Source organism: Balaenoptera physalus (assembly GCF_965194825.1).
Source record: "Balaenoptera physalus genome assembly, chromosome: 14".
Lineage (NCBI taxonomy): Eukaryota > Metazoa > Chordata > Mammalia > Artiodactyla > Balaenopteridae > Balaenoptera > Balaenoptera physalus.
In genome coordinates, this window is record NC_138893.1 from 50,844,603 (window position 1) to 50,869,671 (window position 25,069).

The following is a 25,069-nucleotide window of genomic DNA, read 5'->3' on the forward strand; positions in this document are numbered from 1 at the left end:
CAGATGTCGTCCAACCATTCTGAACATCCATTCGATTCTCATTTACAAGAGGGCAAGTTGCTGTAAAGTAGTTCTCCCCCAAATTCATATACTGAATAGTATATATCAGTTTTTATTGCTCTTATATATATTTGGGAATGTCTATAATAATGGATTCTACTCCAAAACAGTGATCACCCTAAAACTTCCTGTAAATATGTGCATATTTGTACTGTAAATTATGCAAATCATACTTGTGTAGATAAAATGAACACATATTCATATGCGAACAATAATGCCCCCCCCCCCAAATTATTTTGTTAGGTTAGTGTTCGCTAATTGTGGTTCGGCTTGAAATGTATTTATCCAAGTCCTAGTAAATCTGAGCGAATTCTAGCAAATCTGAGGTGGGTTCAGATGATAGGATTGGTTTTACATTTGTTGGGTTGAGGTGACTGGGACATTCGGATGTAAACACGAGACTGAAACTGAAGAACCAGTTTGGGGGAATTCCCTGGTGGTCCAGTGGTTGGGACTCAGCGCTTTCACCGCCAAGGGCGAGGATTCAGTCCCTGGTCGAGGAACTGGGATCCCGCAAGCCGCGCAGCCAAAATAAAACAACAAAAAAAGAACCAGTTCGGGGCCAATTTGTGTGTTGCACCGTGCATCTAACTGAAAGAGATAACTAATTTGGAAAACAAAACAAGAACAAACAAGACCAAGGGCTGAATTTGAAGAATGATCACGTTTGGGGATGGAAGGAGGAACTGCCAGTGAAGGAGAGGAAAAAGGCAAGCAGTCAGAAAACAGATTGACAGGCTCCTTTTACTTGTACCGGTCCTGGGGTAGGTGGGTCAGCTGTCCACCTGAGATGCTCAGGTTCTGAGTGCCCGTTATCCCTGGATGCGTCTAAGTCAGCTGAGGTAGAAAAGGGACATAACAATCCGAAATGTCAAAGCAGTGACCTGCTTGTTTTTCTCTCCTTCCCGCTTTCCCTCTCTGCCTCTATCCAACCGCTCATCTTCCCTCTGGCTTCCTAGCACCGTTTAAGCCCCGCCCTTATTGAACCTTTAAGACTTTTCTCCCTTGTCGCGTTTGGCCCGGCTCAGCCGCCGTGACAAGGTCTTTGCGCATGTGCGGGGTGAAATAAGAAGAAGGTGAAGATGGCGGCGGCCAGGGCGGGGGTTCTGGGAGTCCGATGGCTGCAAAGGGCATCCCGAAACGTGGTGCCCATGGGTGCACGGACAGGTCCGCGAGAACGGGCGAGGCCTCAGTGTGGGAGGGGGGTGCCTGAGGTTTGGTGCGTCGGACGGAGGGTGGGTATTGTGGATACCGCGGCGGCCGAGTCCGGGCAAGGGCGGAGGTGGAGTTGGTGTATTCAGAAAAACAGGTGGAGGGTCTGCTGGTCCCTCGAAGCCTCGGGCTCCGGTCTCTGCAGCCACCGCAGCTTGAAGCCTTCAGAGTGGCAGGAGGAATGGGGTCGCTTCTGACGTGCCCTCATCTGCTCTCCAGCCTCCCACATTACCAAGGACATGCTCCCGGGACCCTATCCCAGGACCCCAGAAGAACGGGCTGCCGCCGCCAAGAAGTATAATATGCGGGTGGAAGACTACGAGCCGTACCCAGATGATGGCATGGGGTGAGATAGGGTCTGCTCGCACCTGGGTAGTGATGGGAGAAGTTCGGCTGGGTTGGGTAGCTCTACTCTGACCCTTTTCCCCGAACCTTTTAGTGACCCCTCAGAGTCAACGGTGTGGGCGCTTTTCTCCGTGGAGGGAGGTGGGAGGGGATGGGTGAGCAGCTGCAGCCGAGGGGACTTCAATTTTCTCCTTGGCTCAGGCTGTTTCCTCAAATGAGGAAGCTGAGGTTTTAATAGCTCCCTTGAGGACCCCTGAATAGCAGGAACCTTCTTTGGCTCCATCCAGAGCGCAAGGTTTCATTTAGATTGAGCATCTGCTGGGCTCAGGTGCTGTCATCCAGGCACGTGACCAGGCTAGAGCTGGATTCCTGTCATGAGAACCTTATTTGTAGATGGAGTACTCTATATTTACATGTATATCTCTCTTTTAAGAAATATTTTGCAGTTAGCGCTGTGGAAGTCGTAGCAACTTTAAAGCAGATTAAATAGCCAACTCCCTTACCCCACTTGATGGTTTTGCCCCCGCACCCCCGTAACATCCCTGTGGTTAATTGTCTGAGTTGATTACCATCACCCTCATTTTCTGTCCTAGCATCACTCTTTCAGCCGTGGTTTCAGCAGCTCCTATTCGTCTTGTTGTTTTCCAATCACTTTCTGTGACACATGTCTAGTTGTCATCATTTCCTATGTCTTTTATTGTGTTGTGGACAAGAGCAGCCTCGGTAGCAGTCTGTATAAGTTGAACCTGGTTTTGTTGGGGAAAAATCCAGCTTATCAAGAAGACCCATGAGGTGTTTGAGACTTGGAGATGTATGTCAACTCTGTGGTTGAGAAACACAGTTGCTGTGAAAAGTGCTTTTCTAATATGTACCCTTTTGTTTTTATTCCAATTAACTGGGCGATCTTAGGTTCAGACTCTGAACTTCAGTTTCTTTTTCTGTCTAATGGGGGAAACAGAGTGATTGTTAAATTCCCTTCCAGCACTAACATTATAACATTGCATGACTTTCCTTCTTTCTGTTGAAAGAAGATAAGAAAAGCTTACATATGTTAAAATGTTTCAGTGTTTGACATAAATTTTTAATGACAATTTGGACTTCTTTGGTTATTCTGTGCTTAGTGAGTAAAAATTGAGATTTTTTTTCACTTATCAAATAACATTTTTAAATTTGGTATTGGAAGGCATTCAGGGAAATGGATCTCTTTTATACCGTTTGCAGGAATGTAAACTGGCACAGTCTTTTTGGGGGGAAATTTGGGATATTTACCAGTGGCCATTTAACTCAGCATTTCTCAATATGTACACCTCAGGGAAAAAATTGAGATCTTGATTTGAAGGTCAGTTCCTCTGTCCTTAGGGGAGGCAGTTATCTCTGTCACTTGGTTTCTCATCTCTGAGATGAGGAGACTGTGAATTGTCTGAGTGAGGCTACTCAGAGCCCTGTCCAGAAGTTCTTGCTGTCTCTCAGGTATGGTGACTACCCGAAGCTCCCTGACCGCTCACAGCAGGAGAGGGATCCATGGTATGACTGGGACCACCCAGACCTGCGGTTGAACTGGGGTGAACCGGTGAGAGAACCATATCCCATTTGACCTTCCTTCCTTTTCCCTATGTCTTCTGTAGCTCAAATGGCACTTTTCTGCCCAAGTAACACTAAAGTTTTTCTGCCCAAGGAAGCGAGGTCCAGCAATCTGAGATCTGATGTTCCCTGTGTGTTGTGTGGAACGGGATGTCTGGGAGTAATCAAAGCTCTGTATTGTAAGAGTCAAAGCTCTGTATTGTAAGAGTTGTGAACTTCTATGACTGAGCTGTCTCTGGTCAGCAGAACCTAGACATAAGCCAGCATCCAGTCCTGTGGGCTACAATATCTCAGATGTGGCTCTCAGAATATTGCCCAGGGCAGTAGAATGCCTTTCAAGCCTTCTATGAGGCTCTAATCACTCTGGACTGCATGCCTTTTGCAGGAACAGCAGTATGTGACAGTGATCTGCCTTTTTGTCTCAGATGCACTGGGACCTAGACATGTATATCAGGAACCGTGTGGACACGTCCCCCACTCCTGTTTCTTGGAATCTCATGTGTAAGCACCTCTTCGGTTTCGTGGCCTTCATGCTGTTCATGTTTTGGGTGGGAGAGACTTACCCCACCTACCAGCCTGTGGTGAGTATCTGAGAAGTGCTCCCTCAGCCACACTTACTTAGCCTTGTTTCCTGAGGGAATGAAGTCTCTGGAGTAGGGATCCAGCCAATACCAAGCTTGACTTCCTGGTAAGGCCTATAGAGGGTCTTACCCACTGGCCTGGTACAAGTACCAGAGCATTGCTCCTGCCTGCATCTTGGATCAGTCTGAGTGAGAAGAAACTGTAGGACTAGGTGAGGAATGAGAATGGAGAAGCCAGCTAGTCTTTAGAGTTGCCATTTGGGGAACTGTACTTACCAATAATATTTCAGCAAGTGATCTTTTAAGGTAGAGTCAAGGAATCTCGAGTTGAAAGCTTATCCTTTGTTGGTGTGAAGGGCACTTCCTATAGGGTACTGGAAGCAATTAAATGTTTACTGCAAGCATGGACAGTTAGATTTTAGAGAATGTAAAGGACATAGAAAATATACTGTCTGTAGAGAACAGACTTGCGGTTGCTAAGGGGTGTAGGGGAGGGATGGATTGGGAGTTTGGGATTAGCAGATGCAAACTAGTATAAATAGAATGGATAAACAACAAGGTCCTACTGTATAGCACAGGAAACTATATTCAATATCCTGTGATAAACTATAATTGAAAAGAATATGAAAAAGAATGTATATATATGTATAACTGAATCACTTTGCTGTACAGCAGAAATTAACAAACAATGTAAATCAACTATATGTAAATAAATTTTAAAAAAGAAAGAAAATATACTGTCTAGCTTTAAGGACGTTTAATTTGGATAAGAAGAAATTTTAGATACATGACATGAGCAACATTGGAACATATATATAGGAATTTGGCACAGTTTTTGTGTATATATGTGAGTAGTGAATGTGTATGCTGGGGGTATCAGGTGCTGTTAAGGAGAAGGATTATGCTAGATGCTAAAATACATATATTTTAGATGGTGGGGAGAAGTTGAAGAGAACATTTGGGGCGAGAGAAAATAGAATGAAGGAAGAGGACAGTGAGTTAGCTGGAGTGGAATAGGCTTATAAATAGTTCCTAGATAACCAGCTGCATTGGTTACCTGGAGAGCTACTAAAAATTCAGATTCCTGAGCCCCACTTCCTGGAGAGCCTAATTCAGTAATTTCAGAATGGGGTTCTAGAATCAATATTTAACAAGTTCCCAGGTAATTCTGATGTCCTGGGAAATCAGGTGTCAAAACTGCTGTGTTAAAAAAAATACTGTGAAGTGAGTTTGATCAGTTAGGTTGGGCACCTTTTACTGCATGGCTAAGGGATCTGGACTTGATGGTATAGTGATGCACTAATTCAGTAAATATTTATGAAGCCCCTATCACGCACCAGGTACAGAAGGTGCTAAGGGTTGGGGATACAGGGATGACTTGGTCTGCCTCTAGGCAGCAGGGAGCCATGTTGGGTTTCTGAACAGAAGAATGCCATAATGAAGCCTAGGTTTTTAGGAAGATTAATTTGGGAGTAGTCTACAGGGTAGATTGTGAGGAAAGGAACTGAAAGCAGGAGGCTGCTGTGTGCAGTTGGCTGCACAGTGCTACCTGTGCTGAGATAATCAATGTCCTAACAGTAGCGTGTGTGTCTGTGTGCACTGACACAAGCCTTCCTACCGAGCCCCAGGGGCCCCAGGCTGGAGAGTGCACATAGGGCTGGTGTGAGCGCTAACTTCACTTCAGGAGAGCAAGAAACATAGTGTGGCTCTTCCATTTTTCAGTTCTGTAAGCACATCACCCTTTTCTCCTCCCCTTGAGCTGTGTTCTCTGACAGCTCTTTGTTGGTAAAGCCAGCAGCCCCTAAAGCACGTCCGAGCCGTGTCTCCTCTGTGCTTTCCCCCACTGCTGCTCCTGCACGCCTCATTTGCTAGGCCACTTTAGTGGTGGAACCATTAGAGGCTGAGTGACTTAAAAGGAGATTGAGTCTGTCTCGACCCTGAGAGAGAGTGGGATGGATGGATGCATCGTCTCATTTAGAAAGCTCTCCCTCACACTCTCCCTTTCTCCCTCTCTCTTTCTCCTTTCTCCCTCTCCCTCCCTCCCTCTCTCTCTCACTCTCACTCACACACACACAGTGTAGGCACCACTTCTCTTACAATCTAGGCTTTCTCTCTGCCTTGGGCTGAGCGGGGAAGAGGAGTGCTGTCCCTGCTGTTCTAGCCCAGCTGGGTCTGACCAAAGCCTACCATGTACCCATTTACTGTGTGTGATTCTTCACTCAGAGCGGGGTGTAGCCAGGTGCTGGGTCTGACCAAAGCCTACCATGTACCCATTTACTGTGTGTGATTCTTCACTCAGAGCGGGGTGTAGCCAGGTATTGGCTACATAGATATATGTTGTTCTTGCTGACCTGTGTTTTTTTCTTAGGGACCAAAGCAGTATCCTTACAATAATCTGTACCTGGAACGAGGTGGCGATCCCAACAAAGAACCTGAGCCGGTGGTTCACTATGAGATCTGAGGAGGCTTCGTGGGCTTTGTGCCCCCTAACTGACTCCCTCAATCCTAGAGATTTTACCTTAATGAAATCGCTAATAAAACTTAGTACTGTGGTATCTGTGCCTCATTTCCCCAGGAATAGCCACTGCTTAAGCACAAGAAGATGTTGATTTGCTAATTTCACTGGGAAAAGTAGTTGAGGGTTCCAGTTGTACAGCAGGTGGTAAGGGTAGCTCCTTTCCCCATCTACAGGGTTGCGGAAGAAGGAAGATACGTTCCTGACTTCTCAAGTTGGAGCAAGATTTATTTCCCATAAAAAAACTTTTTAATAATAAGTGGTTAGCTAAAAAACAATATTCTAACATGTTTCAAGTATATTATAGGATAAATAGGTGTTTTGGGACTGGCCTAGGGCTGTGATTGCCTCTAATCTTATATCTCTTATAAGAATATGTATTTGGGACTTCCTTGGTGGCGCAGTGGTTAAGAATCCGCCTGCCAATGCATGGGACATGGGTTTGAGCCCTGGTCCGAGAAGATCCCACATACCACGGAGCAACTAAGCCTGTGCGCCACAACTACTGAGACCGTGTGCCACAACTACGGAAGCCCATGCACCTAGAGCCCATGCTCTGCAACAAGAGAAGCCACCGTGATGAGAAGCCCGCACACCGCGACAAAGAGTAGCCCCCGCTCGCCGCAACTAGAGAAAGCCCATGCGCAGCAACAAAGACCCAGCGCAGCCAAAACTAATTAATTTTTTTAAAAGTATGTATTTATTAAAAACACATTGTAAATCAATTATACTTCAATTAAAAAAAAGAAAATATGTATTTATTCCAAAGCAACTTCTGAATCCTAGACTCTTATAAATTGATAAATTGGCATTACCTATGTTTATTAATTAGATAGTCATTGACTTATTACTGAACCTATACATGGCTTTCACTACCTTAATGATTCATCCAAGCTCCTATAATAGCCTTAGAAAGAGAAAAACCATGTTTCTGAGGGTCTGTTTCTTTTTTTTTTAAATTTATTTATTTATTTATTTTTGGCTGTGTCGGGTCTTCGTTGCTGTGTGCGGGCTTTCTCTGGTTCTGGTGAGTGGGGGCTACTCTTTGTTGTGGTGCGTGGGCTTCTCATTGTGGTGGCTTCTGTTGCGGAGCACGGGCTCTAGGCGGGCAGGCTTCAGTAGTTGTGGCACGCGGGCGCAGTAGTTGTGGCTCGCGGGCTCTAGAGCGCAGGCTCAGTAGTTGTGGCGCATGGGCTTAGTTGCTCTGCAGCATGTGGGATCTTCCCAGACCAGGGCTGAAACCCGTGTCCCCTGCATTGGCAGGCTGATTCTTAACCACTGGGCCACCAGGGAAGCCCTGAGGGTCTATTTCAATGCATCTGTTTTAAAGAGAACCAATTTATGTTCTTTTCTTTCCTTTAGGGACATTTTCTTAAATTACAATGATATTGCCTGAAAACCTGTCTCATAAGAAAGCATACATTCAACATGATCTGTAGAAGCAAGTCCATTCATGCTAAATAAGGGGTCCTTTAGTGGTATTCAGGCAGTGAAAGACCTTTATGAGATCAGGGAGTGGGTACTTCTTCTGAAATGCCTCTCTTTGAAGGTCTCCACTGCTTTTTATATGTTTTCATTCTCTGTCCTTTAGAGCATTTGATAATCATTTAACAAACGTCTGTCTGCCTAATATATATCAGACACTGATAGGTCCTGGGGATATAAAGTTGAACAAGAAAATAATTGCCTTCAAGAAGTTACCTAGAAGAGGAGACTGGCATTTGTAAAACGAGGTGAAAAGAATTTCTAAGGTGTCTGGGTTGAGAGAAGGGTGCACTTATTTAACTTTTTTTTTTTTTAAATCATGTCCTACTTGAAACTGTGACCTTATGCCTTTGGTTCAGATTTCTTTCAGAGCACTCCAGTGACACCTTGGCCTCATTCCCTACTTCGAAGTGTTGCCTGAGGTTCAGTTTTCAACCCTGTTTCTCATCCACTGTTGTGCTAAGAAGTTCAAGAAATACTTAGTACATAGAGTGGGCAGGCACCACCAATGCCCTAAATTCTTTTCTGTCCTGAGTTCAAAACTCCCATGTCCACGTGAAAAGGAAATCTAGAGCTGTGTCACAATGACTTGGGACCATGTCATAAGTCATAAGATTAACCAGCTCACCATCTTTGGGGGTATATCAGGCTGGAATATGGTGGTAGAATTCATGCATTAAATTAAAAATTTAAATCAAATAACTTAGGTCTAAGATCTTCAGCTGCCTACAGAACATTTTATTTGGAAATGCCATAATTCCCTCAATCAATATAAAAAATATATATGATCACCCCCCCCCCTCCAACTTTTTATCAGTCACAAGAGCCTGTCCAGCTTTCTTTTACAATCATTGCCACTATGTTAATCCAGGCTTTCATCACCTGGTACCTGGATTGTTCTATTAGTCTCCTAATTTGATTCCCTGCCTCCAGCTCTGTTCTCTGCATGGTGATCCATATTGCTAGTCTGATATAATCTTATTGCATATCTGCCCATAATTTTCAGTAACTCCCAATTACCTGCATTGTTGAATTGGTATTCCACAATCTGAATCCAGCCCACTCCCCCAACTGTAGTCCCTTTCATTCTTGGTATGGGAAACACCAGGGCGCTATTAGCCGGTTGGGCCCCTTCTTCCTAGCTGGGAGTTCACCTATCTTCTTGAAGCCCCAACGTATGACACCTGTCTCGTCCCTGAAACCTTCCAGGAAGCCCCTGGTACCTCGCCCCCCGCCCATCTATAGCTTTTAATTAGTTCAACCAACGGTTGGGGGCACCAGTTGTTGCTGGGCTGCATGAAAGTCACTCACCGCCATTTATGGCCTAGATTGCTTTTTACCTTTTCAACTAAGTGGATTCCACTGAGAGCTCCTGGAGCTAGGGCCGGGTCTTCTCCGTTTCAATAAGTAAATAATGAGTTATTTTCCCTTTTCAGAGGCTGCCCGCGGAGCCTGACTCAAATTGAATAGACCAGAACTTACTGGTCGCGGGATCTGACCCACTGCGCAATCACAGGACAGGTGAGGGAGGCCCGATTAAAAGCTATAATCCTATTAGGGAACGTTCTCCGTGGGTCAGCCGGGTGCTGGGCCCGGCGCCTGGCGGCGCGTGTGGGAGGTGGGACCTGCGGGCCGGGACTACTTTTGGCCCTCCGCAGCCGCCGTCCACAGCGCCCCCCTGAGCTCCAAAGCCCTGAGAGAAGACCGGCTCCGGCTCCAGTTACGCCGCGCCAGACCCCTGGCTTGGGCTCTCCGCGCAGGTTGGTTTTTACCGCCTGTACGGGGCCGCTGAGAGGGGAGGCCGTGCCGGGGGCCCCGAGCGCCGCCCCTCTCTCGGGAGGGTGCCGGGGCGCGCTCGCCCTCCGCTGGGACTCCGGCCCGCCCCGCTCCCGGGGCTCCTGCCGGTGTGCCTCTCAGGGGACCCCACGACACCTGCCCTGCTCTCGGCCTGCACTCGGCTCGCTCTCCCTGCCGCGCCCGGGTGCCTCAGCCCGAAGACGGCCTCTCTCCAGCGCTGCCCTGGCGCCTCCCCCATCAGCACTGGGCCCTGACCTGGCTTGGGCCCAATGTCGGCAACGGGTCTCTGCGTCTGGCCTGGGCGGGAAGGCCTGTCAGTGCTAACGCCGGCGCGCCGCGGGGGAGGCCGACCATCCTCCGGAGCGAGTGGACAGCCAAGGGTAGCTGGCATCCTCTTTCACTGCACGAGCGTGTCCAGCTCTTGGTTGAGTGGTCATAGCTCTCCCACTTTTAACGCCTCCGGCCCCCGGCATTCTGACCGCAGCGGGGACCTTTTTTGTGAACAGATGTCTTTGAACAAAGTGGATTAAAAGCCCATCTTCCCAATTTGTAGGCTGGGGTTTAAACACTTCATGGAGTTTAGTTTAGACTGGTATAATAGTTAAAAGCACTGGGCTCTGGAGGCTGTTGGGGTGCACAGCCTGGCCTAGCCAGTTTTTTCTCTGTAAAATGCGGATAGTATCAGTACTGGCCGCCCAGAACCATTGTGAGAATTAAATGAGATATGGACGTCAAGTGCACACGGCTAATTGCAGCTCCCGCTTAAGAGACCTTTCTCCAGAAACGTAAAAATGGTGTTGACCAGCAGGTGGCACTGGTGACCGTGTAGTATGATGTACGATCTTGTCCGAATATTCCTGAAGTGTTTAGAGGTCCCCGGGAAATCTTGGCTGAGTTGGCAGCCTTAAACTTTCTTCAAGCTGGAGAGTACATTTGAGATTATTAAGTAATAAAACTTTTGTTTTGGTAGGTCAAGACTAACCTGGCTGTGGCTTGCTCAAGCAGGTCACAGTGGGTCCCAAGTTTACTCCATCAAGTTCAGTGTTAACTTTTTTTTTTAACTTTGGGTTTTATTTATTTATGGCTGTGTTGGGTCTTCGTTTCTGTGCGAGGGCTTTCTCTAGTTGCGGCAAGTGGGGGCCACTCTTCATCGCGATGCGTGGGCCTCTCATTATCGCGGCCTCTCTTGTTGCGGAGCACAGGCTCCAGACGCGCAGGCTCAGTAGTTGTGGCCCACGGGCCTAGCCGCTCCGCGGCATGTGGGATCTTCCCAGACCAGGGCTCGAACCCGTGTTCCCTGCATTAGCAGGCAGATTCTCAACCACTGCGCCACCAGGGAAGGCCCAAAATCCAATTTTTGACTTTAAAAGTTTACTCCTGCTGCTATGCAGAGAATGAATTGGGTGACAGGGATGAGTAGCAGGGAGAAGACCAGTAATCTAGGTGATAGATGATAGTATCTTCAAATAGAGCAGTGGTGAAGATGGAGAAAAATAGACTGATTAAGATATATTTTGGAGGCAAAATTTGGAAGACTTAATGATGGATTAGAAGGGAATAAGGGAGAAGGAGGGATCTAGGGTGATTTTCAGGTTTAGGGGTTAATCAGTTGGCTGGGTGGTGGTACCATTTGCTGAAATGAAGAAAACTGAAGGAAGAACAGATGGGTGGGCGAGATGGTGGAATAGAGAATTCTATTTTAGACAGACTAACTTTTAGGTATCTTTACTATATCCAAATGGAAATATTTGATTAGCAGTTGTGTATAAGAACTTGTAGCTCAGAGGAGAGATTTGTGTTGCCAATATAAATTTGGGAGTCATCGACATATGGATGATGTTTAAAACCAAGGGATTGGATAGGGTCACTGAGAGATTATTTGGTTTGATGGTTATCATCACCCTTGGGCCTGTGGCAACCAGTGTGTTTGAATATCTTTTAGGGTTTAAAGCATTAGATTTCAGTAACTGGGAAAATGAACTGTCATTACAGATCTGCAGACGGTCATGTATTTGTTACCCTGTGTTGCCCCCAAATGCCCCATTCTATGGTGGAGAGAGAGAAACAAGCTCTCATGTCCACAGGTGTTCCCTTGATCTGGCCCTTAAGCTTGCTGGTTTCTATTTTCAGTAGGCTGAGGGCCATGTCACTTTTCTGCCACCTACAGGACAGACCATGAAGCTGAAGGAACTTGAGCGGCCAGCCGTACAAGTGTGGAGCCCAGCTAGCCAGTACCCTGTGTATCTGGCCACAGGTATGGTGATACTGTGGATGAGGATCCACTGGAGTACATAGGTTGAAGGGAAACTTAGTATCCAGGGTTCTTTATTGTGCTTCAGAGAAAGTTTTAGAGTCATGGAAATCTGGGGTTGGCTAGCAGCATATGCAAAGGGATGTTAGGAGTTTTGGGTACCTGGGGGCAACCTTGGACTCTGGCTTAAGGCTAAGCACCTCATGCTTTCTTGCTTTCTTTGGAGCTACCATTTGAAAAAGGGTATATCCAGTCCTCTCCTGTTCTCCTCTTCTCTACTGCTTAACCATTTATACCCCAAATCCATGCATGTATTGTTGCTCATATGCTGCCTCTTCCTGACTTTTCTTGTGCCTAGGAACATCTGCCCAGCAGCTAGATGCCTCCTTTAGTACAGATGGCACATTGGAAATCTTTGAGGTTGATTTCAGGGACCCCTCTCTGGACTTGAAACGCAAGGGAGTCCTGTCTGCCTCCAGCAGGTACTATGTCTGAACTTTTGATGGGTATGCAGGGCAGATCCTGATGTAGACCCTGATGGGGAATCCCGGGAGTAGTATGTGCTTCTCAGGGCTCATGAGGAGACAAGTGAGGGGAGAATGATCTTTAAGTAGGAGAGAAGTTAACTCTGGGTTTATTTTGCAAGAGGATTTTGGAAACACCCACTCCAACCTTTGTGGTCAGCAGCAGCAGCGTCATGCAGAATCATGTGATAGAGACGCCTCACAGAAGCCTGGACCCACGAGTACCTGATCAGTCTCTGAACGCAGAGGAATTGGCTCCTTCCTCCCTTGGCTCTTGTGAAGATAACAGCCTTACACAATATTTCCTTGTCTGCCAGTGGGAGGCGAAAGAATGATCCTGTCCTCATTGCTGTCAGGCACCAATTGGGCACTCATGGATTTCATGGCTCTGGCAGGCTTACAGGGCTGGGTACTAGCACTCACCAAGCACATGTATACATGCCAGGCATTATGCTAGGGGCTCTGTATAATATCTTATTCATTCCTCAAAATGAGCCTAACCAATAAATACCATTATTCCCATTTTACATAGGAGAGAACCAAAACTCTGAGAAGCTAGGATTTAAGTCTAGGCCTGTCTTACTCCAAAACCTACCTTCTTTCTATTATTCAACTGTTCTTTTACAGGTTGTGTAAAGATAAGGCTTACAGTCTGAATCAATGATCTCTAAATTTTTGTACAATCAGGAAAAATGTGAATATTCACTGTACTCAAGTATATATTCAGTATAGATAATATACATGTATTACTGTACTACTTTTTAATACTAAATATATCAATCTTTTTCTTACAAGCCAGAGGATTATCTTGCCCATCCCACTTTAGAGATTGCTGGTCTAGAATGCAACTCTCCATCTTCTTGTGCATTTTTTGGTCCATCTGAGTGATTAGATTAAGATATTTAGACAGAAGTACCCTCTTCTTTCTTTTCATGGTTTAACCTAATAATGAAAGTTAGTTTTTGTTCTCCTTTTCTTGAGCTCCTATATCACTTTGTTACAGTATCCCTTATTTTGCAGTTTTTAACATTTCTTTGTATTTCCAGTACCTTTACCTTTTGAAGAGCAGGCCTTGGCGGGTTTACCAGTAATGATGAGATATTCTTAACCTCTAAGCAAGCATTTCGGAAAGGGCTGCTGAAAGGGGTGAGCTAATTTAATAATGTTTATACTCCTGAAGATAAGAAAAGGGGCAGTGAGCGCAAGAACTCTTTTCTTTGACCAGCTAAGCAGCAGCTTCAGCACAGTAGTGGCTCCTTAGGGCTAGGAGTTCCTAAGAAAGAGGCAATGTAATTGCTTAAGAAACCTTGAAACTGAATCCTGAGATCCATGTAGGCAAAGATTTTTGTCTGTTTTATTCACTGCTATATCTTTAGCATCTAGAACAGTGCCTGTCATTAGGTGGTTAAAAAATATCTGTGGAATAAATGAGTGATATTAGAAACTTCTGGATTACCAAACGGAGCATTCATGTCCACCAGTTCAGTTAGTTATAGTTAGTCTTCAGTTAGTCTTAGTGCCTTAAGAGCTTTTCAAGCGTAACAATCTGTTTGTTTGGCAGCCAGCTAGGTTGAAGGGACGCTTTTTGAAATGTTGGTACTTTATTCAGGAATCATGAAGCATCACCTCACACCCTGCTCTACCCTGCAGGAATTTGGGGACTACAACCAAAACAAATGGTACAGTTAGCTTCCTTTTTCCACCTCTATAATTGTGTCTAAAGATTGATTCTCATTCTCAAAGACCTAAGGGATTACCTTTGACACAGTTCGGTTGGGGCCTTTCTGAAGAAATCATCTTAGACCCTCTAGGGTTTAAGACACCCACTTCTTTCTGTTCCAGCCTGGGTTAGGTCACTTACTCAAAAGTCAGCATCACAGACAATTGACCAAGATGATCAGGGTAGACAAAGGGCAACCCATCCTTTGCTTTATGCTTTCCTCTTTTCTGTATCATCTTCTGCTTAGTTTAATGGAAAGTACAGTTGTGTTGGGTTGCTACCTTGGCTAAAACTATGTGACTTTGGGCACATTGAATTCCATCAGTGATCTTAGGTTTCCTCACTTATATGTAAAGAAGAGGTTGTACAAGATGACTTCTAAGAACCTACTGAACTCCAAATTTAAGTCTTATCTTCAATCTCTCCTTCCCTTTTTCTAGCTTAGTCTCCTTCCTTTTTCCTTTTTTTTTAACAAACGCCTCTCTGTATCTCTTTATTATTAACTAAACAAACTCTTCAAAGTCTTCCCCCTTCCATTGCCTGCCCTTTTTACCAGACCCATGCCTCAACCACATTTGAATCCTGAAGATCCTCTTATCCTCAACCCGTGATGTATCAGAGAAATATTATCTATTTAGAAATACCTGACTGAAAGAGAAATGTTCTGAAACACTGGTATGGGTGTAGATAAGGGACAGCCTTAAGCTATAAATAGAGTGAAGAGAGTGTGTGGATAAATGCCACTGGATGCAATCAGAATCAATATATGGATTAGCATGTGCACTGAAGCAAGTGATGTTTGGTTTGTTAGATGAATCTCACTCAAGAAGAAAGCTTTCTGGGAGAATAATACATTGTTTATGTATTGACTTTTGAGTCGAGGACATAGCTGCTATGGCTGAATGAGTTCAGGGGTCAGTGGGTGATTTGCTGCACTCTACCTCTGTCTACACTGAGGTTCTAGATCTCTGAGTGGCCTTTGTAACCTATGTCTGACCCATCCTCTAGTAACATGGAGAAAGTAGGTGATCTATCTTCCAATACCTTTATCTCAGTTCTAGCTACTTGGGGAGCACTGTGACCCCTCTTTCGGTGCCTTTGTAAGGGACAACACTAAGTAGTAAAAGATCGTTTTGGTACTACTCCTAGTTTTCTTGTTTCTAAGATTTGCCTCCTCTCTAGAGACATCAAGATCACAGAGGAGAGAGAGCATGGGCTTTGTTGTTGGACAGACTTGGGTTCAAATCCCAGCTTTGCCATCTACTGTCCTATCAGACACATTATTTAACTTCTCTGACCCTGTTTTCTCTACTGTAAATTTGAGTAACATAGTTGGCACATAGTAGCCTGGTGCATACTAGGCATTCAGAAAAGTAGTTCTCCTCTCAGACAGCCATCGCTCCACCCCAGTGTCTTTATTTTCCAGCTTGGAGCACTGCCCTCATCTCTCTGACTTTTAAGGAAACTTGGATTTCCTCAGTTATTTTGGCCAGGATGTGGACAAACTCATTTTCACTGTAATCCACTAACATGAGGTTGGGATTTTTCATGAGGAACTTCACTAAGCAAATAAAATCAAAATCCAAAACAAAGAAGTACAGAAATCATGGGAGCAAGAATTTATACAGCACATATTCCTAATCCTAAGGTAGCTGAAGCTTGGCCTCAGATGAGCTTAGCTGGTGTGATGTTCTGATCTCACAGGTCTCAGTTTATTCTCTCCAGCCTTGTCTTTCTCTTTTTGCCAGGAGCATAGCCATGAGTTGATTGTTGGGGCTGGTTCTATCTTTATGCATTCAACTTCTTCCCATTGTTCTAAGCTGGTGTGCAGTCTGATGTATCTAGTACAGAGGTTCTCAACCTTGGCAGCTTATTAGAATCACCTGGGGGGCTCTTATTAGAAATGTAGATTCTGAGGGCCGGTCTCTGGAAATTCTGCTTCACAAGGTCTGGGTGGGAATCAAGGAACCTGTATTTTCTTTAGGCGCCACCCCTCATTCTGTGATGCCACATGGTCTCCATCATTGCCATCATTATCCTGAGAAGCTCTTTAGCAGAGAATTCCACCTGTATTCTCATGTTTTCAAAGTTCCCACCTTCCTATACAAACTCGTCTCCCTATACCTTCTACTTAAATCTCTTAGTTCCTATTTGCAGGCCAAAGGCCATCTTTTTTGTTTTATAACTTTTTATTTTTAAAATATTCAAACACAGAAAAGTTGCACAATAGTACAATGAACAATCATATACCTTCATTTAGACTCATCAGTTGTTAATGTTTTGTCACATTTGCTCACATGCTTATGTGCTCTTTGTCTACACACACACACACACACACACACACACACACGGCTGTCCATTTGCAGGGCAGAGATGATTGATCAAGTCTCCTTCCTTGCCTGACTCGTCCCAGGTGTTCCCCCTCTCCCAGGTGTTGTCTATCACAGCTATTCGGGCTCCAGTTTCACCCTTACTAGTGAAGTGTTAACAATAGGAATGTACTTTCTGCATGATTACACAAAGAAAAATCATTTTGTCACACCCCGTATTCTGCATTTCAGCCACTCTAAAGTAACTGGGCTCTCTTCTCCAACCCTTTGGTGACTCCCATGTGGTCTCAGGTACTTTTTACTCTGATTTTGTATGTCATGTGCTCGGACCATACCGAGGTCACTGCATTCCCATGTGAGTTTCCATGGCCATACCTACCTCTGCTTCCTGTGTGACCTATTAGAGGCTTCTCTGGCTATCCTATTGACTTGCCTCTGTCCATGCTGAGCTCTAGCCCCTGGATGACATGGCAGCCTCTGGAGCCAGCATGGAACACATTCTTCTGCCCTGTTAAGGTCAGCTCAACCTTAGAAAATATAGCCTTTCTGACAGTAGCTTGAGACCCACCGTTTGTTCAGCTCTGCTGTTTTTGTTCAGATGCTGACCTGGTCTGAACTAGTGCTCAGCTCTTCACTTTTGACACATTGGCTCTGCTCTAATGACTAGCCAAACAGGTTCCTGCCTGGTCGCCCCATTCAATTTCTTTGCTGATTGTTCCCAGGGTGTGGGAACATGTAATTTCAGTTAGAGATCTTATGACATCATTCAGTGTGAAATCTGGCTTCTCGGAAGGCTGTGGAAATATCCTTGTCTAGTAGGATAGCCAAGTGAAATGGAGGACAGACCACCTGTGAGGCTTTGGGGATTTCACATGCCTTCCGTAGGGGCTTTGCAGGGGACCCATACTTGTGTGCAGGGAGTCCAGGGTCCATCTCTTTCTTGTGTGAAAGATGCTCAGAAAGCCAGAAAAGTGTTTCCCAAACGGTGCATTTATTCTTTGTGCCACTGTGTCTCTAGGGCTGGCCCACTGAATCCACATGGTAGTTCCAGTGGACTAGACACGTGGGAGAGGCATGGGATGGGAAAGTCCTTAGATCTTTTCTCACTTCCAGTTTAAGAGGGAAGAGGGGACAGCAACTGTTGGCCTAAGGAACCTGCTTCTATTCAGGTGTAGAAGAGTTTGGACCTTGCTCTAAATAGAAGACAGTATTTTATGATGGTTAAGAGCTCAGGCTTTGGCATAAGATGGGCCTAACTTTGAACCTTGACTCTGTCACTTCCTAGATGTCAAATGGGAATAAAATTACTAACTGTATATACAGAAGTTTCGCAACTTCTCTGTGCCTCGTTTCCTCAATTGAAAATGGAGTTAATACCTCATGGGGTTGTTGATCAGCTAATACATGTAAAGCACTTAAAACAGTGCCTAGTACGTAGGAAGTTATCAAAATAAGTGTTAGTTGTTATTTGAGTTGGGAGGATTAAGAAGTAATTTATTTGAAGTGTTTATCACTGGGTTTATATTAAACCCAGTAATGTTAACAAAAACAAAAAAAGCACCCCTCCCCCAGCTCCATGGCAGTGGCCTCCCGGCTTCTAGTGTAACATAGATGGAACATTTTTTCAGCCAGAAGGCAGGACCAGGCAGAGGAGACCTCTGTTCTGTGTCTGGGAAATGAGGGAGACAGGCGGGCCCTGACTAAGGGTGGGGATGCCTGCGTAATGGCGGAGGCTGACAGAGATGCCCATGCTTACTGACGTGGACCTGAGTTGGTGCTGATGCCAGTTCCTCCTCTTTGTAGGTTTCACAAGCTGATCTGGGGGAGCTTTGGCAACGGGGTTCTGGAAGGCTCCGGGGTTATTGCAGGCGGCGGGGACGATGGCATGCTTACTCTATACAATGTGACCCACATCCTGTCTTCGGGAAAGGAGCCTGTGATTACCCAGATACAGAAGCACACAGGGGCTGTCAGAGCCCTTGACTTTAATCCTTTCCAGGTACTACATTTCAGTTAATCAGACACGGCTGACAGATCTGAAGGGAAGCGTTTGCTTGTGACCTGTGGTCTCTAACTCTGAGCCCTTCCCGGGTTGTTGTGGGGGTGGCTGTGGAAGCCCCACATGTGGGTCTCCTTCCCCCTTTTCTGCTCTCATCTCTTCCTGGGGAGGCGTGTCTCCAAAGGCCTGTTCCTTCATACAGGGCAACCTCCTGGCCTCGGGGGCCAATGATTCTGAAATCTTCATTTGGGATTTGAATAACCTGAGTGTGCCAATGACCCCAGGATCCAAGTCACAGGTGAGGAGCCTTCTGGTGCTGCTGCTTAAGAGCGTGCAGCTGATTTTCCCGGGGAGCGTTGAATTCTGGAGGCAGCCAGAGCACAGGAGATTTCCGTCTTCACCACTGGAGGGCACTAAAGCTCCACAGACTAACGTGCTGCCTACCAGCCAGATAATAGAGTTGGAGTCGGGTGGGGACGGGTTGGGGGTGGCTTGTGGTCATTAACTGACCTAGGGGTTTCTGGAAGGCAAATGAAGAAGGGTGAGGGGAGTAGAAGACATTGAGAGAAGGCGTGAGCGTACTGTTTGTTGTAGTATAGCTTAGGCAAGCTTGGGCCCTGAGCTTAGCTGACCAGGGGCAAGAGTAGGACACCCAGATCCACCCTTGTCCTTTTTGTGGGAGGATCAGTGTTGTCTTTGTATCTGGTTCCCCCATGCGGTTGGGGGACTCGTGTGTCTCTGTCTCTGAGTGTACCTATCTTGTCAGTCTGTAACTGGGCCCATCTTTTTCTTCCTCGCTTTTGTTTCTTATGCTTACAGTATCGTGAGGTAAGTTCAGTATGAATTTGATAACACCTTGTGCCCTAAAAGTATCAATGGCTTTTCTCTCTGCCTCATTCTCTCGGGGGGTCTTGGGTGTCTATATTTCCCTCCCTCCCTCACCTCTTTCCTCTCCTTCTCTCTCTTGTCAGAGACGAGAGGGCTGTTTTAAAATCTTGACTCTATCCTCTCAGGAGCACTTTGGGATAGGAGTAAAACCCAAGTGCATCTGTCCTTCTCTCAGCTTCTACACCAGTTTCCTAAAGCATCCTCTCTGGAAAACTCCCCTCCCAGCTTCCCGAGACTGACTTGGTTTGGATAGCCCCATGTCTACTCTTGGCCTTTCTGTGGGTGGTTGGGAGCAGTGGAAGAGCAGCTGTCTCTTGGTCCAGGGGTGACAGGTTGTCCTCAACCTGCCCCCCACACATCCTGCCTCAGCAGCCCCCAGAAGACATCAAGGCACTCTCTTGGAACCGTCAAGTTCAACACATTCTGTCTTCTGCTCACCCCAGCGGCAAGGCAGTCGTGTGGGATCTCAGGAAGAATGAACCTATCATCAAAGTCAGTGATCACAGCAACAGGGTGAGTTGAATACAGGCAGAATATAGGCTCGGGCTCTGCTGTCTCTCTCAGGCCTCGTGTTGGAGCTGCTCTCCCCCAGGCCAGGGTTCTGCTTTCTCCTGTTACACCTGTGGATTCAGCTTCATAACAGATTTCCATTTGAGAGTGAAAGCTTAGGGAAGCTAAACTGAGCTGATCTGTAGGCTTCTGGTGCTCCTTGCTTATGGTCATCACTTATTCCCCAATGGCTGTGGTGTTCCCAGTCACATAGGAGAGACACAAAACCTGCCCTCAGAGAGGTCCCATTTCAGCTGGACAAAAAAGGTTCATAACCAGAAGAGTCAGGTTACATTGCCCATTGGGGTCTGCTTTGTTCACAGATGCACTGCTCAGGCCTGGCCTGGCACCCAGACGTAGCCACCCAGTTGGTGCTATGTTCAGAAGATGATCGTCTTCCAGTAATTCATCTGTGGGACTTGCGCTTTGCCTCCTCACCCCTGAAGGTGCTGGAGAGTCACAGCAGGTAGCATCTCAAACCCCATCCACATCCTTGTTGGAGGGCGGGGGCGTAAATGACCTGGGTAGAAGGCAATGCGTGCCTCACTTTGGCTACCAGACATTCTCCCTGGCTTCAAAGCTATCCCAGTGAACACATAGTTACCCAGGTCTAGTTCCAGCTCCAATCAAGAGGAGTTCCTTTAGACCCAGAGGTTATGGAAAAGAGCCTGAGTTTCCATCTAACTTCCAGAGATGGGAGTGGGGATAGGGTCATGAGAAATACTGGAGCCAATGTTTAGTCCCCCTAGGAGAGTCCTCAGGCTCTGATCTGAGGACAGTACTCATTTCTTTAGGTGATTAGGTTGCCTCCTTCAAGAGTTCTTAATAAGAAAACCTTGGCTCCTGTCTTTTCTGTGAACAGGCCTGCCTCTGAAGCTGTAGCTCTGGGGCCTACAGCAGAGAAAGCAGCCCCATAGTCTGTTCTTTCTAACTCAAGGGCCATGCCCCTTGGGGACTTCTGAGCGTTAGGTCCTCACTACCCTCCTGGGCTAAAGGCACCCATAGGGATGGGTGCTTGCCTGATTCATGTTGATTCATAATTCCTACCCTACAATCAGGGAAGAGAAGCAGGCCATCCTTCAGTGACCTGTAGGAGGCAGAGTGGTATAGTGCACAGTGCACAGGCTCTGGGATTTGACTTGGGTTCTGGCTGCTTGACTGCTGAAAGTTCCTTGATTTCCTCCAAAGCCTCATTTTCCTCATTTGTAAAATGAAGTCAGACTGCTCATTTTGGGGGGATGAGATTATCCAAGATACATAAGGCACCCTACTCACAATAGGCATTCAGCAAATGTTAGTTCCTCTTTCCTTTCCTTTTTAGGGGGATCCTGTCAGTGTCATGGAGTCAGGCTGACGCTGAGCTACTGCTCAGTAGTGCCAAGGACAACCAGATCTTGTGCTGGAACCTGGGGAGCAGTGAGGTAGGCTGGCCCTTCTGTGGGCATGCTGGGATGGTAGGGGAGTCCCGGCTGCACCTATGTGTTCTGGGTTTCCTTACCTAAGTCAAGGTTTCCTTAATGGTTGTGTTCCCTCATATTAGGTGGTGTATAAGCTACCCACACTGAGCAGCTGGTGCTTTGACGTGCAGTGGTGCCCTCGGGACCCTCCAGTGTTCTCTGCTGCCTCCTTCGACGGCTGGATCAGTTTATACTCTGTGATGGGTAGGAGCTGGGAAGTCCAGCAGATGAGACAGGCTGACAAGGTTTGAAGGGCTTGGTGGAGAATGCTGGTGGGAAGGGACTCTGTTTGGCGGGAGAGGGAAGGACATAAGCCTGGAAAGAAGTGGAGACTGTTAGAGACTTGGGAGGCCAGAGCCCTGGGTTTGGGAAGGCTGAACCTTTGCTCCAGTGCCCATCTTCCCGGAAGGATGTCAGTTCCTGCCCAATACAAAGGAGGCCTTTACCTTGACTCTTGCTCTTGGATGTTCCCAGCGATATTTTGGGGAAATTGGACCTCCATGCTAGGACCCTTCACTATTTTGGAAGTATGAACCGTCTTTCCTCCCTGCCTCCTATAGATCCATTTTGTGCCACACTCCACTGTAGACATCGGATGCAGTAGGCTTTCCAAGAGCCTTATTGCATGGGAGTCCCATCCTCACTACCAGTCCCCTGGAATATGAGAGTCCTGCCTTTGTGGGCCAAATTGGGTATCTCAAGGATCCCTCCCAAAATGGAGTTTGTAGGTAGAGTTCCTGGCTAAGCCACCACTCCACACTGGTGATGCAGGTGTCCTTTTGCCCTCAGATCTCTTCTTCCTTTAGCAAAGTCCAGCGTCTCCCACCGTTGCAGGTGCCAGAGCAAGTGGCCCAAGCATCATTGATACCTCCCCTGAAAAAACCCCCCAAATGGATGAGAAAGCCAGCAGGTGTTTCATTTGCTGTAAGTGTAGTGTGTGTGTGTGAAGCCTACTGTGTGCCCAGCATGGAGCTGTGTTCTGTAAGAGGTTTATTCTCACTGCCTGTGTCTCAGATCAGGTCCCACTTTACTGCTCAAGCAGAGAGTTGCTGTAGCTTCCCTCTCTACCCCTTCACCCTGCTTGCTGTGCCAGTCCTGTCTAAAAGGAATTGATTGCTTTAGAACTCTCATTTATGGAGAACTGCCTGAGATTCCATCTGATTTTTCTCCACATCTACATACCTGGACTGGTAGTGAGTCCAGGCATGGTTAGAACACAAAAAGAACAGGATGAATACAAAGCAAGAAAGAAGAAAAAATGTAGATTTCATCCTCTCACTCCTCTGCTCGAAACCTTTGACCCCCCCCCCCGCCATTGCCTTATAGACTCAAGGCCAAATGTACACAGAGCCCCATTTACCTCCAGTTTTTTGGCGGGGTGGGAGCACTGCCCTAAACATCAAGTTTATTGTGCCATTCTCACATTCCAAACCCAACCCCCCCCAGTGGGGGACAGCAGAGGGAAGGATTTTCACAGTACCTGCAGGCCTCCCCATCAACGTTCCCCTCTTAACCCTCAGTCCATCTATCCGTGGTCCACTGAGACACAGCTAGGACAAGGGCCGAGGAGAAATGGGAATCTCTCCTTGGGACAACAGGAGGAAGAGGCTAGAGAACTTGATACCCACCACCTCCCATGCCCTAGGAGAACAGAGGTTAGCAAACCGTCCATGCCATCCAGCCCAGTGGAGTGGGGGAGAGGAAGACGATGGTGACTCCAGCACAGCCGGGCTTGCTGCTTAGGTGCTAGCAGTGTACGGAAGAGGCTGGGGCAGCAACACAGGAAAGGCTTTTTCTGCAGATCCAAGGGAGGAGACTATCTTTGGAGCCAGAAAGAAAAGACCTTGGGATACTTTCCTCTTCCCCCAGGTCCTTTGGAGCCAGAAAGAAAAGACCTTGGGATACTTTCCTCTTCCCCCAGGTCCTTTGGAGCAGCGGGCAGCTTCTTCACACTGTCTGTTCAGGAAGCCACTTAGTGGCTGGGGGGATGGGCCTTGTGGAACAGTTACACGGGACACGGAAGTCTTTGAAGGTGTTGTGGGGTGTGGCCACAAGCTTCTAGCTGGAGGAGCCCACCTCTGGGGATGTCAGGTAGGAAGTGAACTGCTCTGGCTTCAGCTGAATTCGATGATAGTTCTTGTAGATTGCTTCCATGAGAGTCTTTCTCTTGCTGTAGGATGACCAAGGCTGGGGCTCCAGGACCAGGATGCCCCTAGGACGTAGGTGCCAGTAGATCTGGCAAAACACGCACTTCAGCCCCTCGTCTCTCCAGTTGAGACGCACCCACCTGTTGAGGCTGAGGCAGAGCACCACATCTTATGTGAGTGTTTGGGCCTGCACCAGCTCATCTCGATCCAGCACAAAGTTGCCTGCCCTGGAAAATTCTCTGCTGAACTAAAAAAAAAAAGGCACTAAAACAGGCGATGTTGTCCAACTTCCACTTCCCCCAAAATGGCCAAGTCCTACTCCAGTTGTTATTCCCACCTTATTCTCATGTGTTCGCTCTGCTCCAGTTACATATGTCTACTTTCTGTTCTATGAATAACTCAACTCTGCTGCCTCCACCTGTACCTTACCCTTCAGCTTCTCTCCTGAACATTGAATCCTACTGCAGCCTTTCAAGGTCGCTTGCTTAAATACCACCCGCCTCCATGATGCCCGTCTTTAACCCCATGAGAGGTGAAGAACTCTGAGGTCAAGGGGCCTGAATTCTTATCATAGCTCTGTCTCTTACCAGCTGGGTAACCTTGGGCAAGTCACTTAACTCAGGACTTCAGTGTTCTTATCTGTAAAACAGGGATAGTAGTACCTGCTGAGCTTGAATTTATGAATTGACATGAAACTCAAATAAGAATATATGTAAGCACTTTGTAAAACTATCGAGTATTATACAAATCAAAAGTTAAGATTGTTCTGTTTAGCACAATCTGTAATGTAGATTTTGTGCTGTAAGAGTGGAGAAGAATTCTGGCTGGGAACATTCATTAAGGAGGGGGTAGTAGTGAATGGTTGGGGACTAGAGCAGTAGTTGTCAAGCATGGCTGCAGTTGGAATAACCTGAAGAACTTAAAAAAAATACTGATGCCCAGTACCACCCCCAGAGCTTCTGATTTTTTTGTCTGGGGTACAGCCTGTGACTTTGGACAGCTCCCCAGGTGGTTTTAATGTGCAGCCCAGGTGAAGAACTGCTGGAGTAAAGGAACTTTCCTGGGCTCTGCTTTTGTGCCAGGTGCTTTATATAAAGTGCCTCATTTGGTGAGAAGGATGCTCAGGTGGGGTTGTGGTGGGTGAAGGCACAGAAGCAGGAATGAACTGGGCACTTTGGAGATGCGGAGTGATCACATGAATGAACGGAGAGAGAGGTGCTGGAGAGGCAGGTCTGGCCCTGATTTTGAAAGATTTTGTGCACTCTAGGCAGAGGAGCTTAAGCTCTCTCCAGGGCCTTGTGAAACCAGTACAGGCTCCTGAATGGCAGCAGGGATAGGGTTGTAGTCTAAGGCTTGGAATGGAGGAGGAAAAGACCCGTGCTAGCACTGGGCATGGGAGACATTGAACAAGAAGAGGGAAGACTTTGTTGTTGCTCAGCTATTGTGGGTAAAAAGACTGTGATAATGCCAAGGAGGTTAGTCCAGGTGACTGGGAGAAAGGTGGTACCAGGACAAGTGAGGAAAAGATGAGTACCACGTACTGAGGTTTTAAGTTGATGGTGCTGAAAGTGCAGGAGTGGTTTTGGGATGGGGGCACATTCACTGCTGAATTCCTGATCCTATTCTAC

The 25,069-nt window shown here is 46.7% G+C and overlaps 2 protein-coding genes across 10 annotated transcripts in view; both read left to right on the top strand.

The window, feature by feature from the left end:
* Positions 1-1,068: 1,068 nt before the first annotated feature.
* NDUFB8 (NADH:ubiquinone oxidoreductase subunit B8) lies at positions 1,069-6,331 on the top strand. The gene is made up of 5 exons (XM_082425408.1): positions 1,069-1,227; positions 1,492-1,618; positions 3,088-3,187; positions 3,624-3,779; positions 6,148-6,331. The coding sequence occupies exons 1-5, from the start codon at positions 1,143-1,145 to the stop codon at positions 6,238-6,240; spliced, it is 561 nt and encodes a 186-aa protein (XP_082281534.1). The 5' UTR covers positions 1,069-1,142; the 3' UTR covers positions 6,241-6,331.
* A 3,106-nt stretch (positions 6,332-9,437) lies between these two features.
* Positions 9,438-25,069, top strand: part of SEC31B (SEC31 homolog B, COPII coat complex component) — a 46,008-nt gene continuing 30,376 nt past the window's right edge. For 8 of the 9 annotated variants that reach the window (XR_014253456.1, XR_014253457.1, XR_014253458.1 and 5 more), the window contains exons 1-10: positions 9,438-9,539; positions 11,744-11,830; positions 12,186-12,309; positions 18,205-18,400; positions 18,603-18,698; positions 19,658-19,801; positions 20,161-20,303; positions 21,159-21,258; positions 21,378-21,539; positions 22,084-22,218. Coding sequence is in view for 5 of the 9 variants with exons in the window: in XM_082425110.1 (XP_082281236.1) it covers positions 11,752-11,830; positions 12,186-12,309; positions 18,205-18,400; positions 18,603-18,698; positions 19,658-19,801; positions 20,161-20,303; positions 21,159-21,258; positions 21,378-21,539; positions 22,084-22,218 (1,179 nt within the window). In the remaining 4 variants the exon portion in view is untranslated. The remainder of the gene's footprint in view (positions 9,540-11,743; positions 11,831-12,185; positions 12,310-18,204; positions 18,401-18,602; positions 18,699-19,657; positions 19,802-20,160; positions 20,304-21,158; positions 21,259-21,377; positions 21,540-22,083; positions 22,219-25,069) is intronic. The other variant, XM_082425111.1, reaches the window with a different exon arrangement.

Bases quoted from the DNA above. Each gene is read 5' to 3' on its own strand.
- NDUFB8 (XM_082425408.1), top strand. From the start codon at position 1,143: ATGGCGGCGGCCAGGGCGGGGGTTCTGGGAGTCCGATGGCTGCAAAGG. The intron at 1,228-1,491 runs GTCCGCGAGAAC...TCTGCTCTCCAG, and splicing joins GCCCATGGGTGCACGGACAG to CCTCCCACATTACCAAGGAC. The intron at 1,619-3,087 runs GTGAGATAGGGT...GCTGTCTCTCAG, and splicing joins TACCCAGATGATGGCATGGG to GTATGGTGACTACCCGAAGC.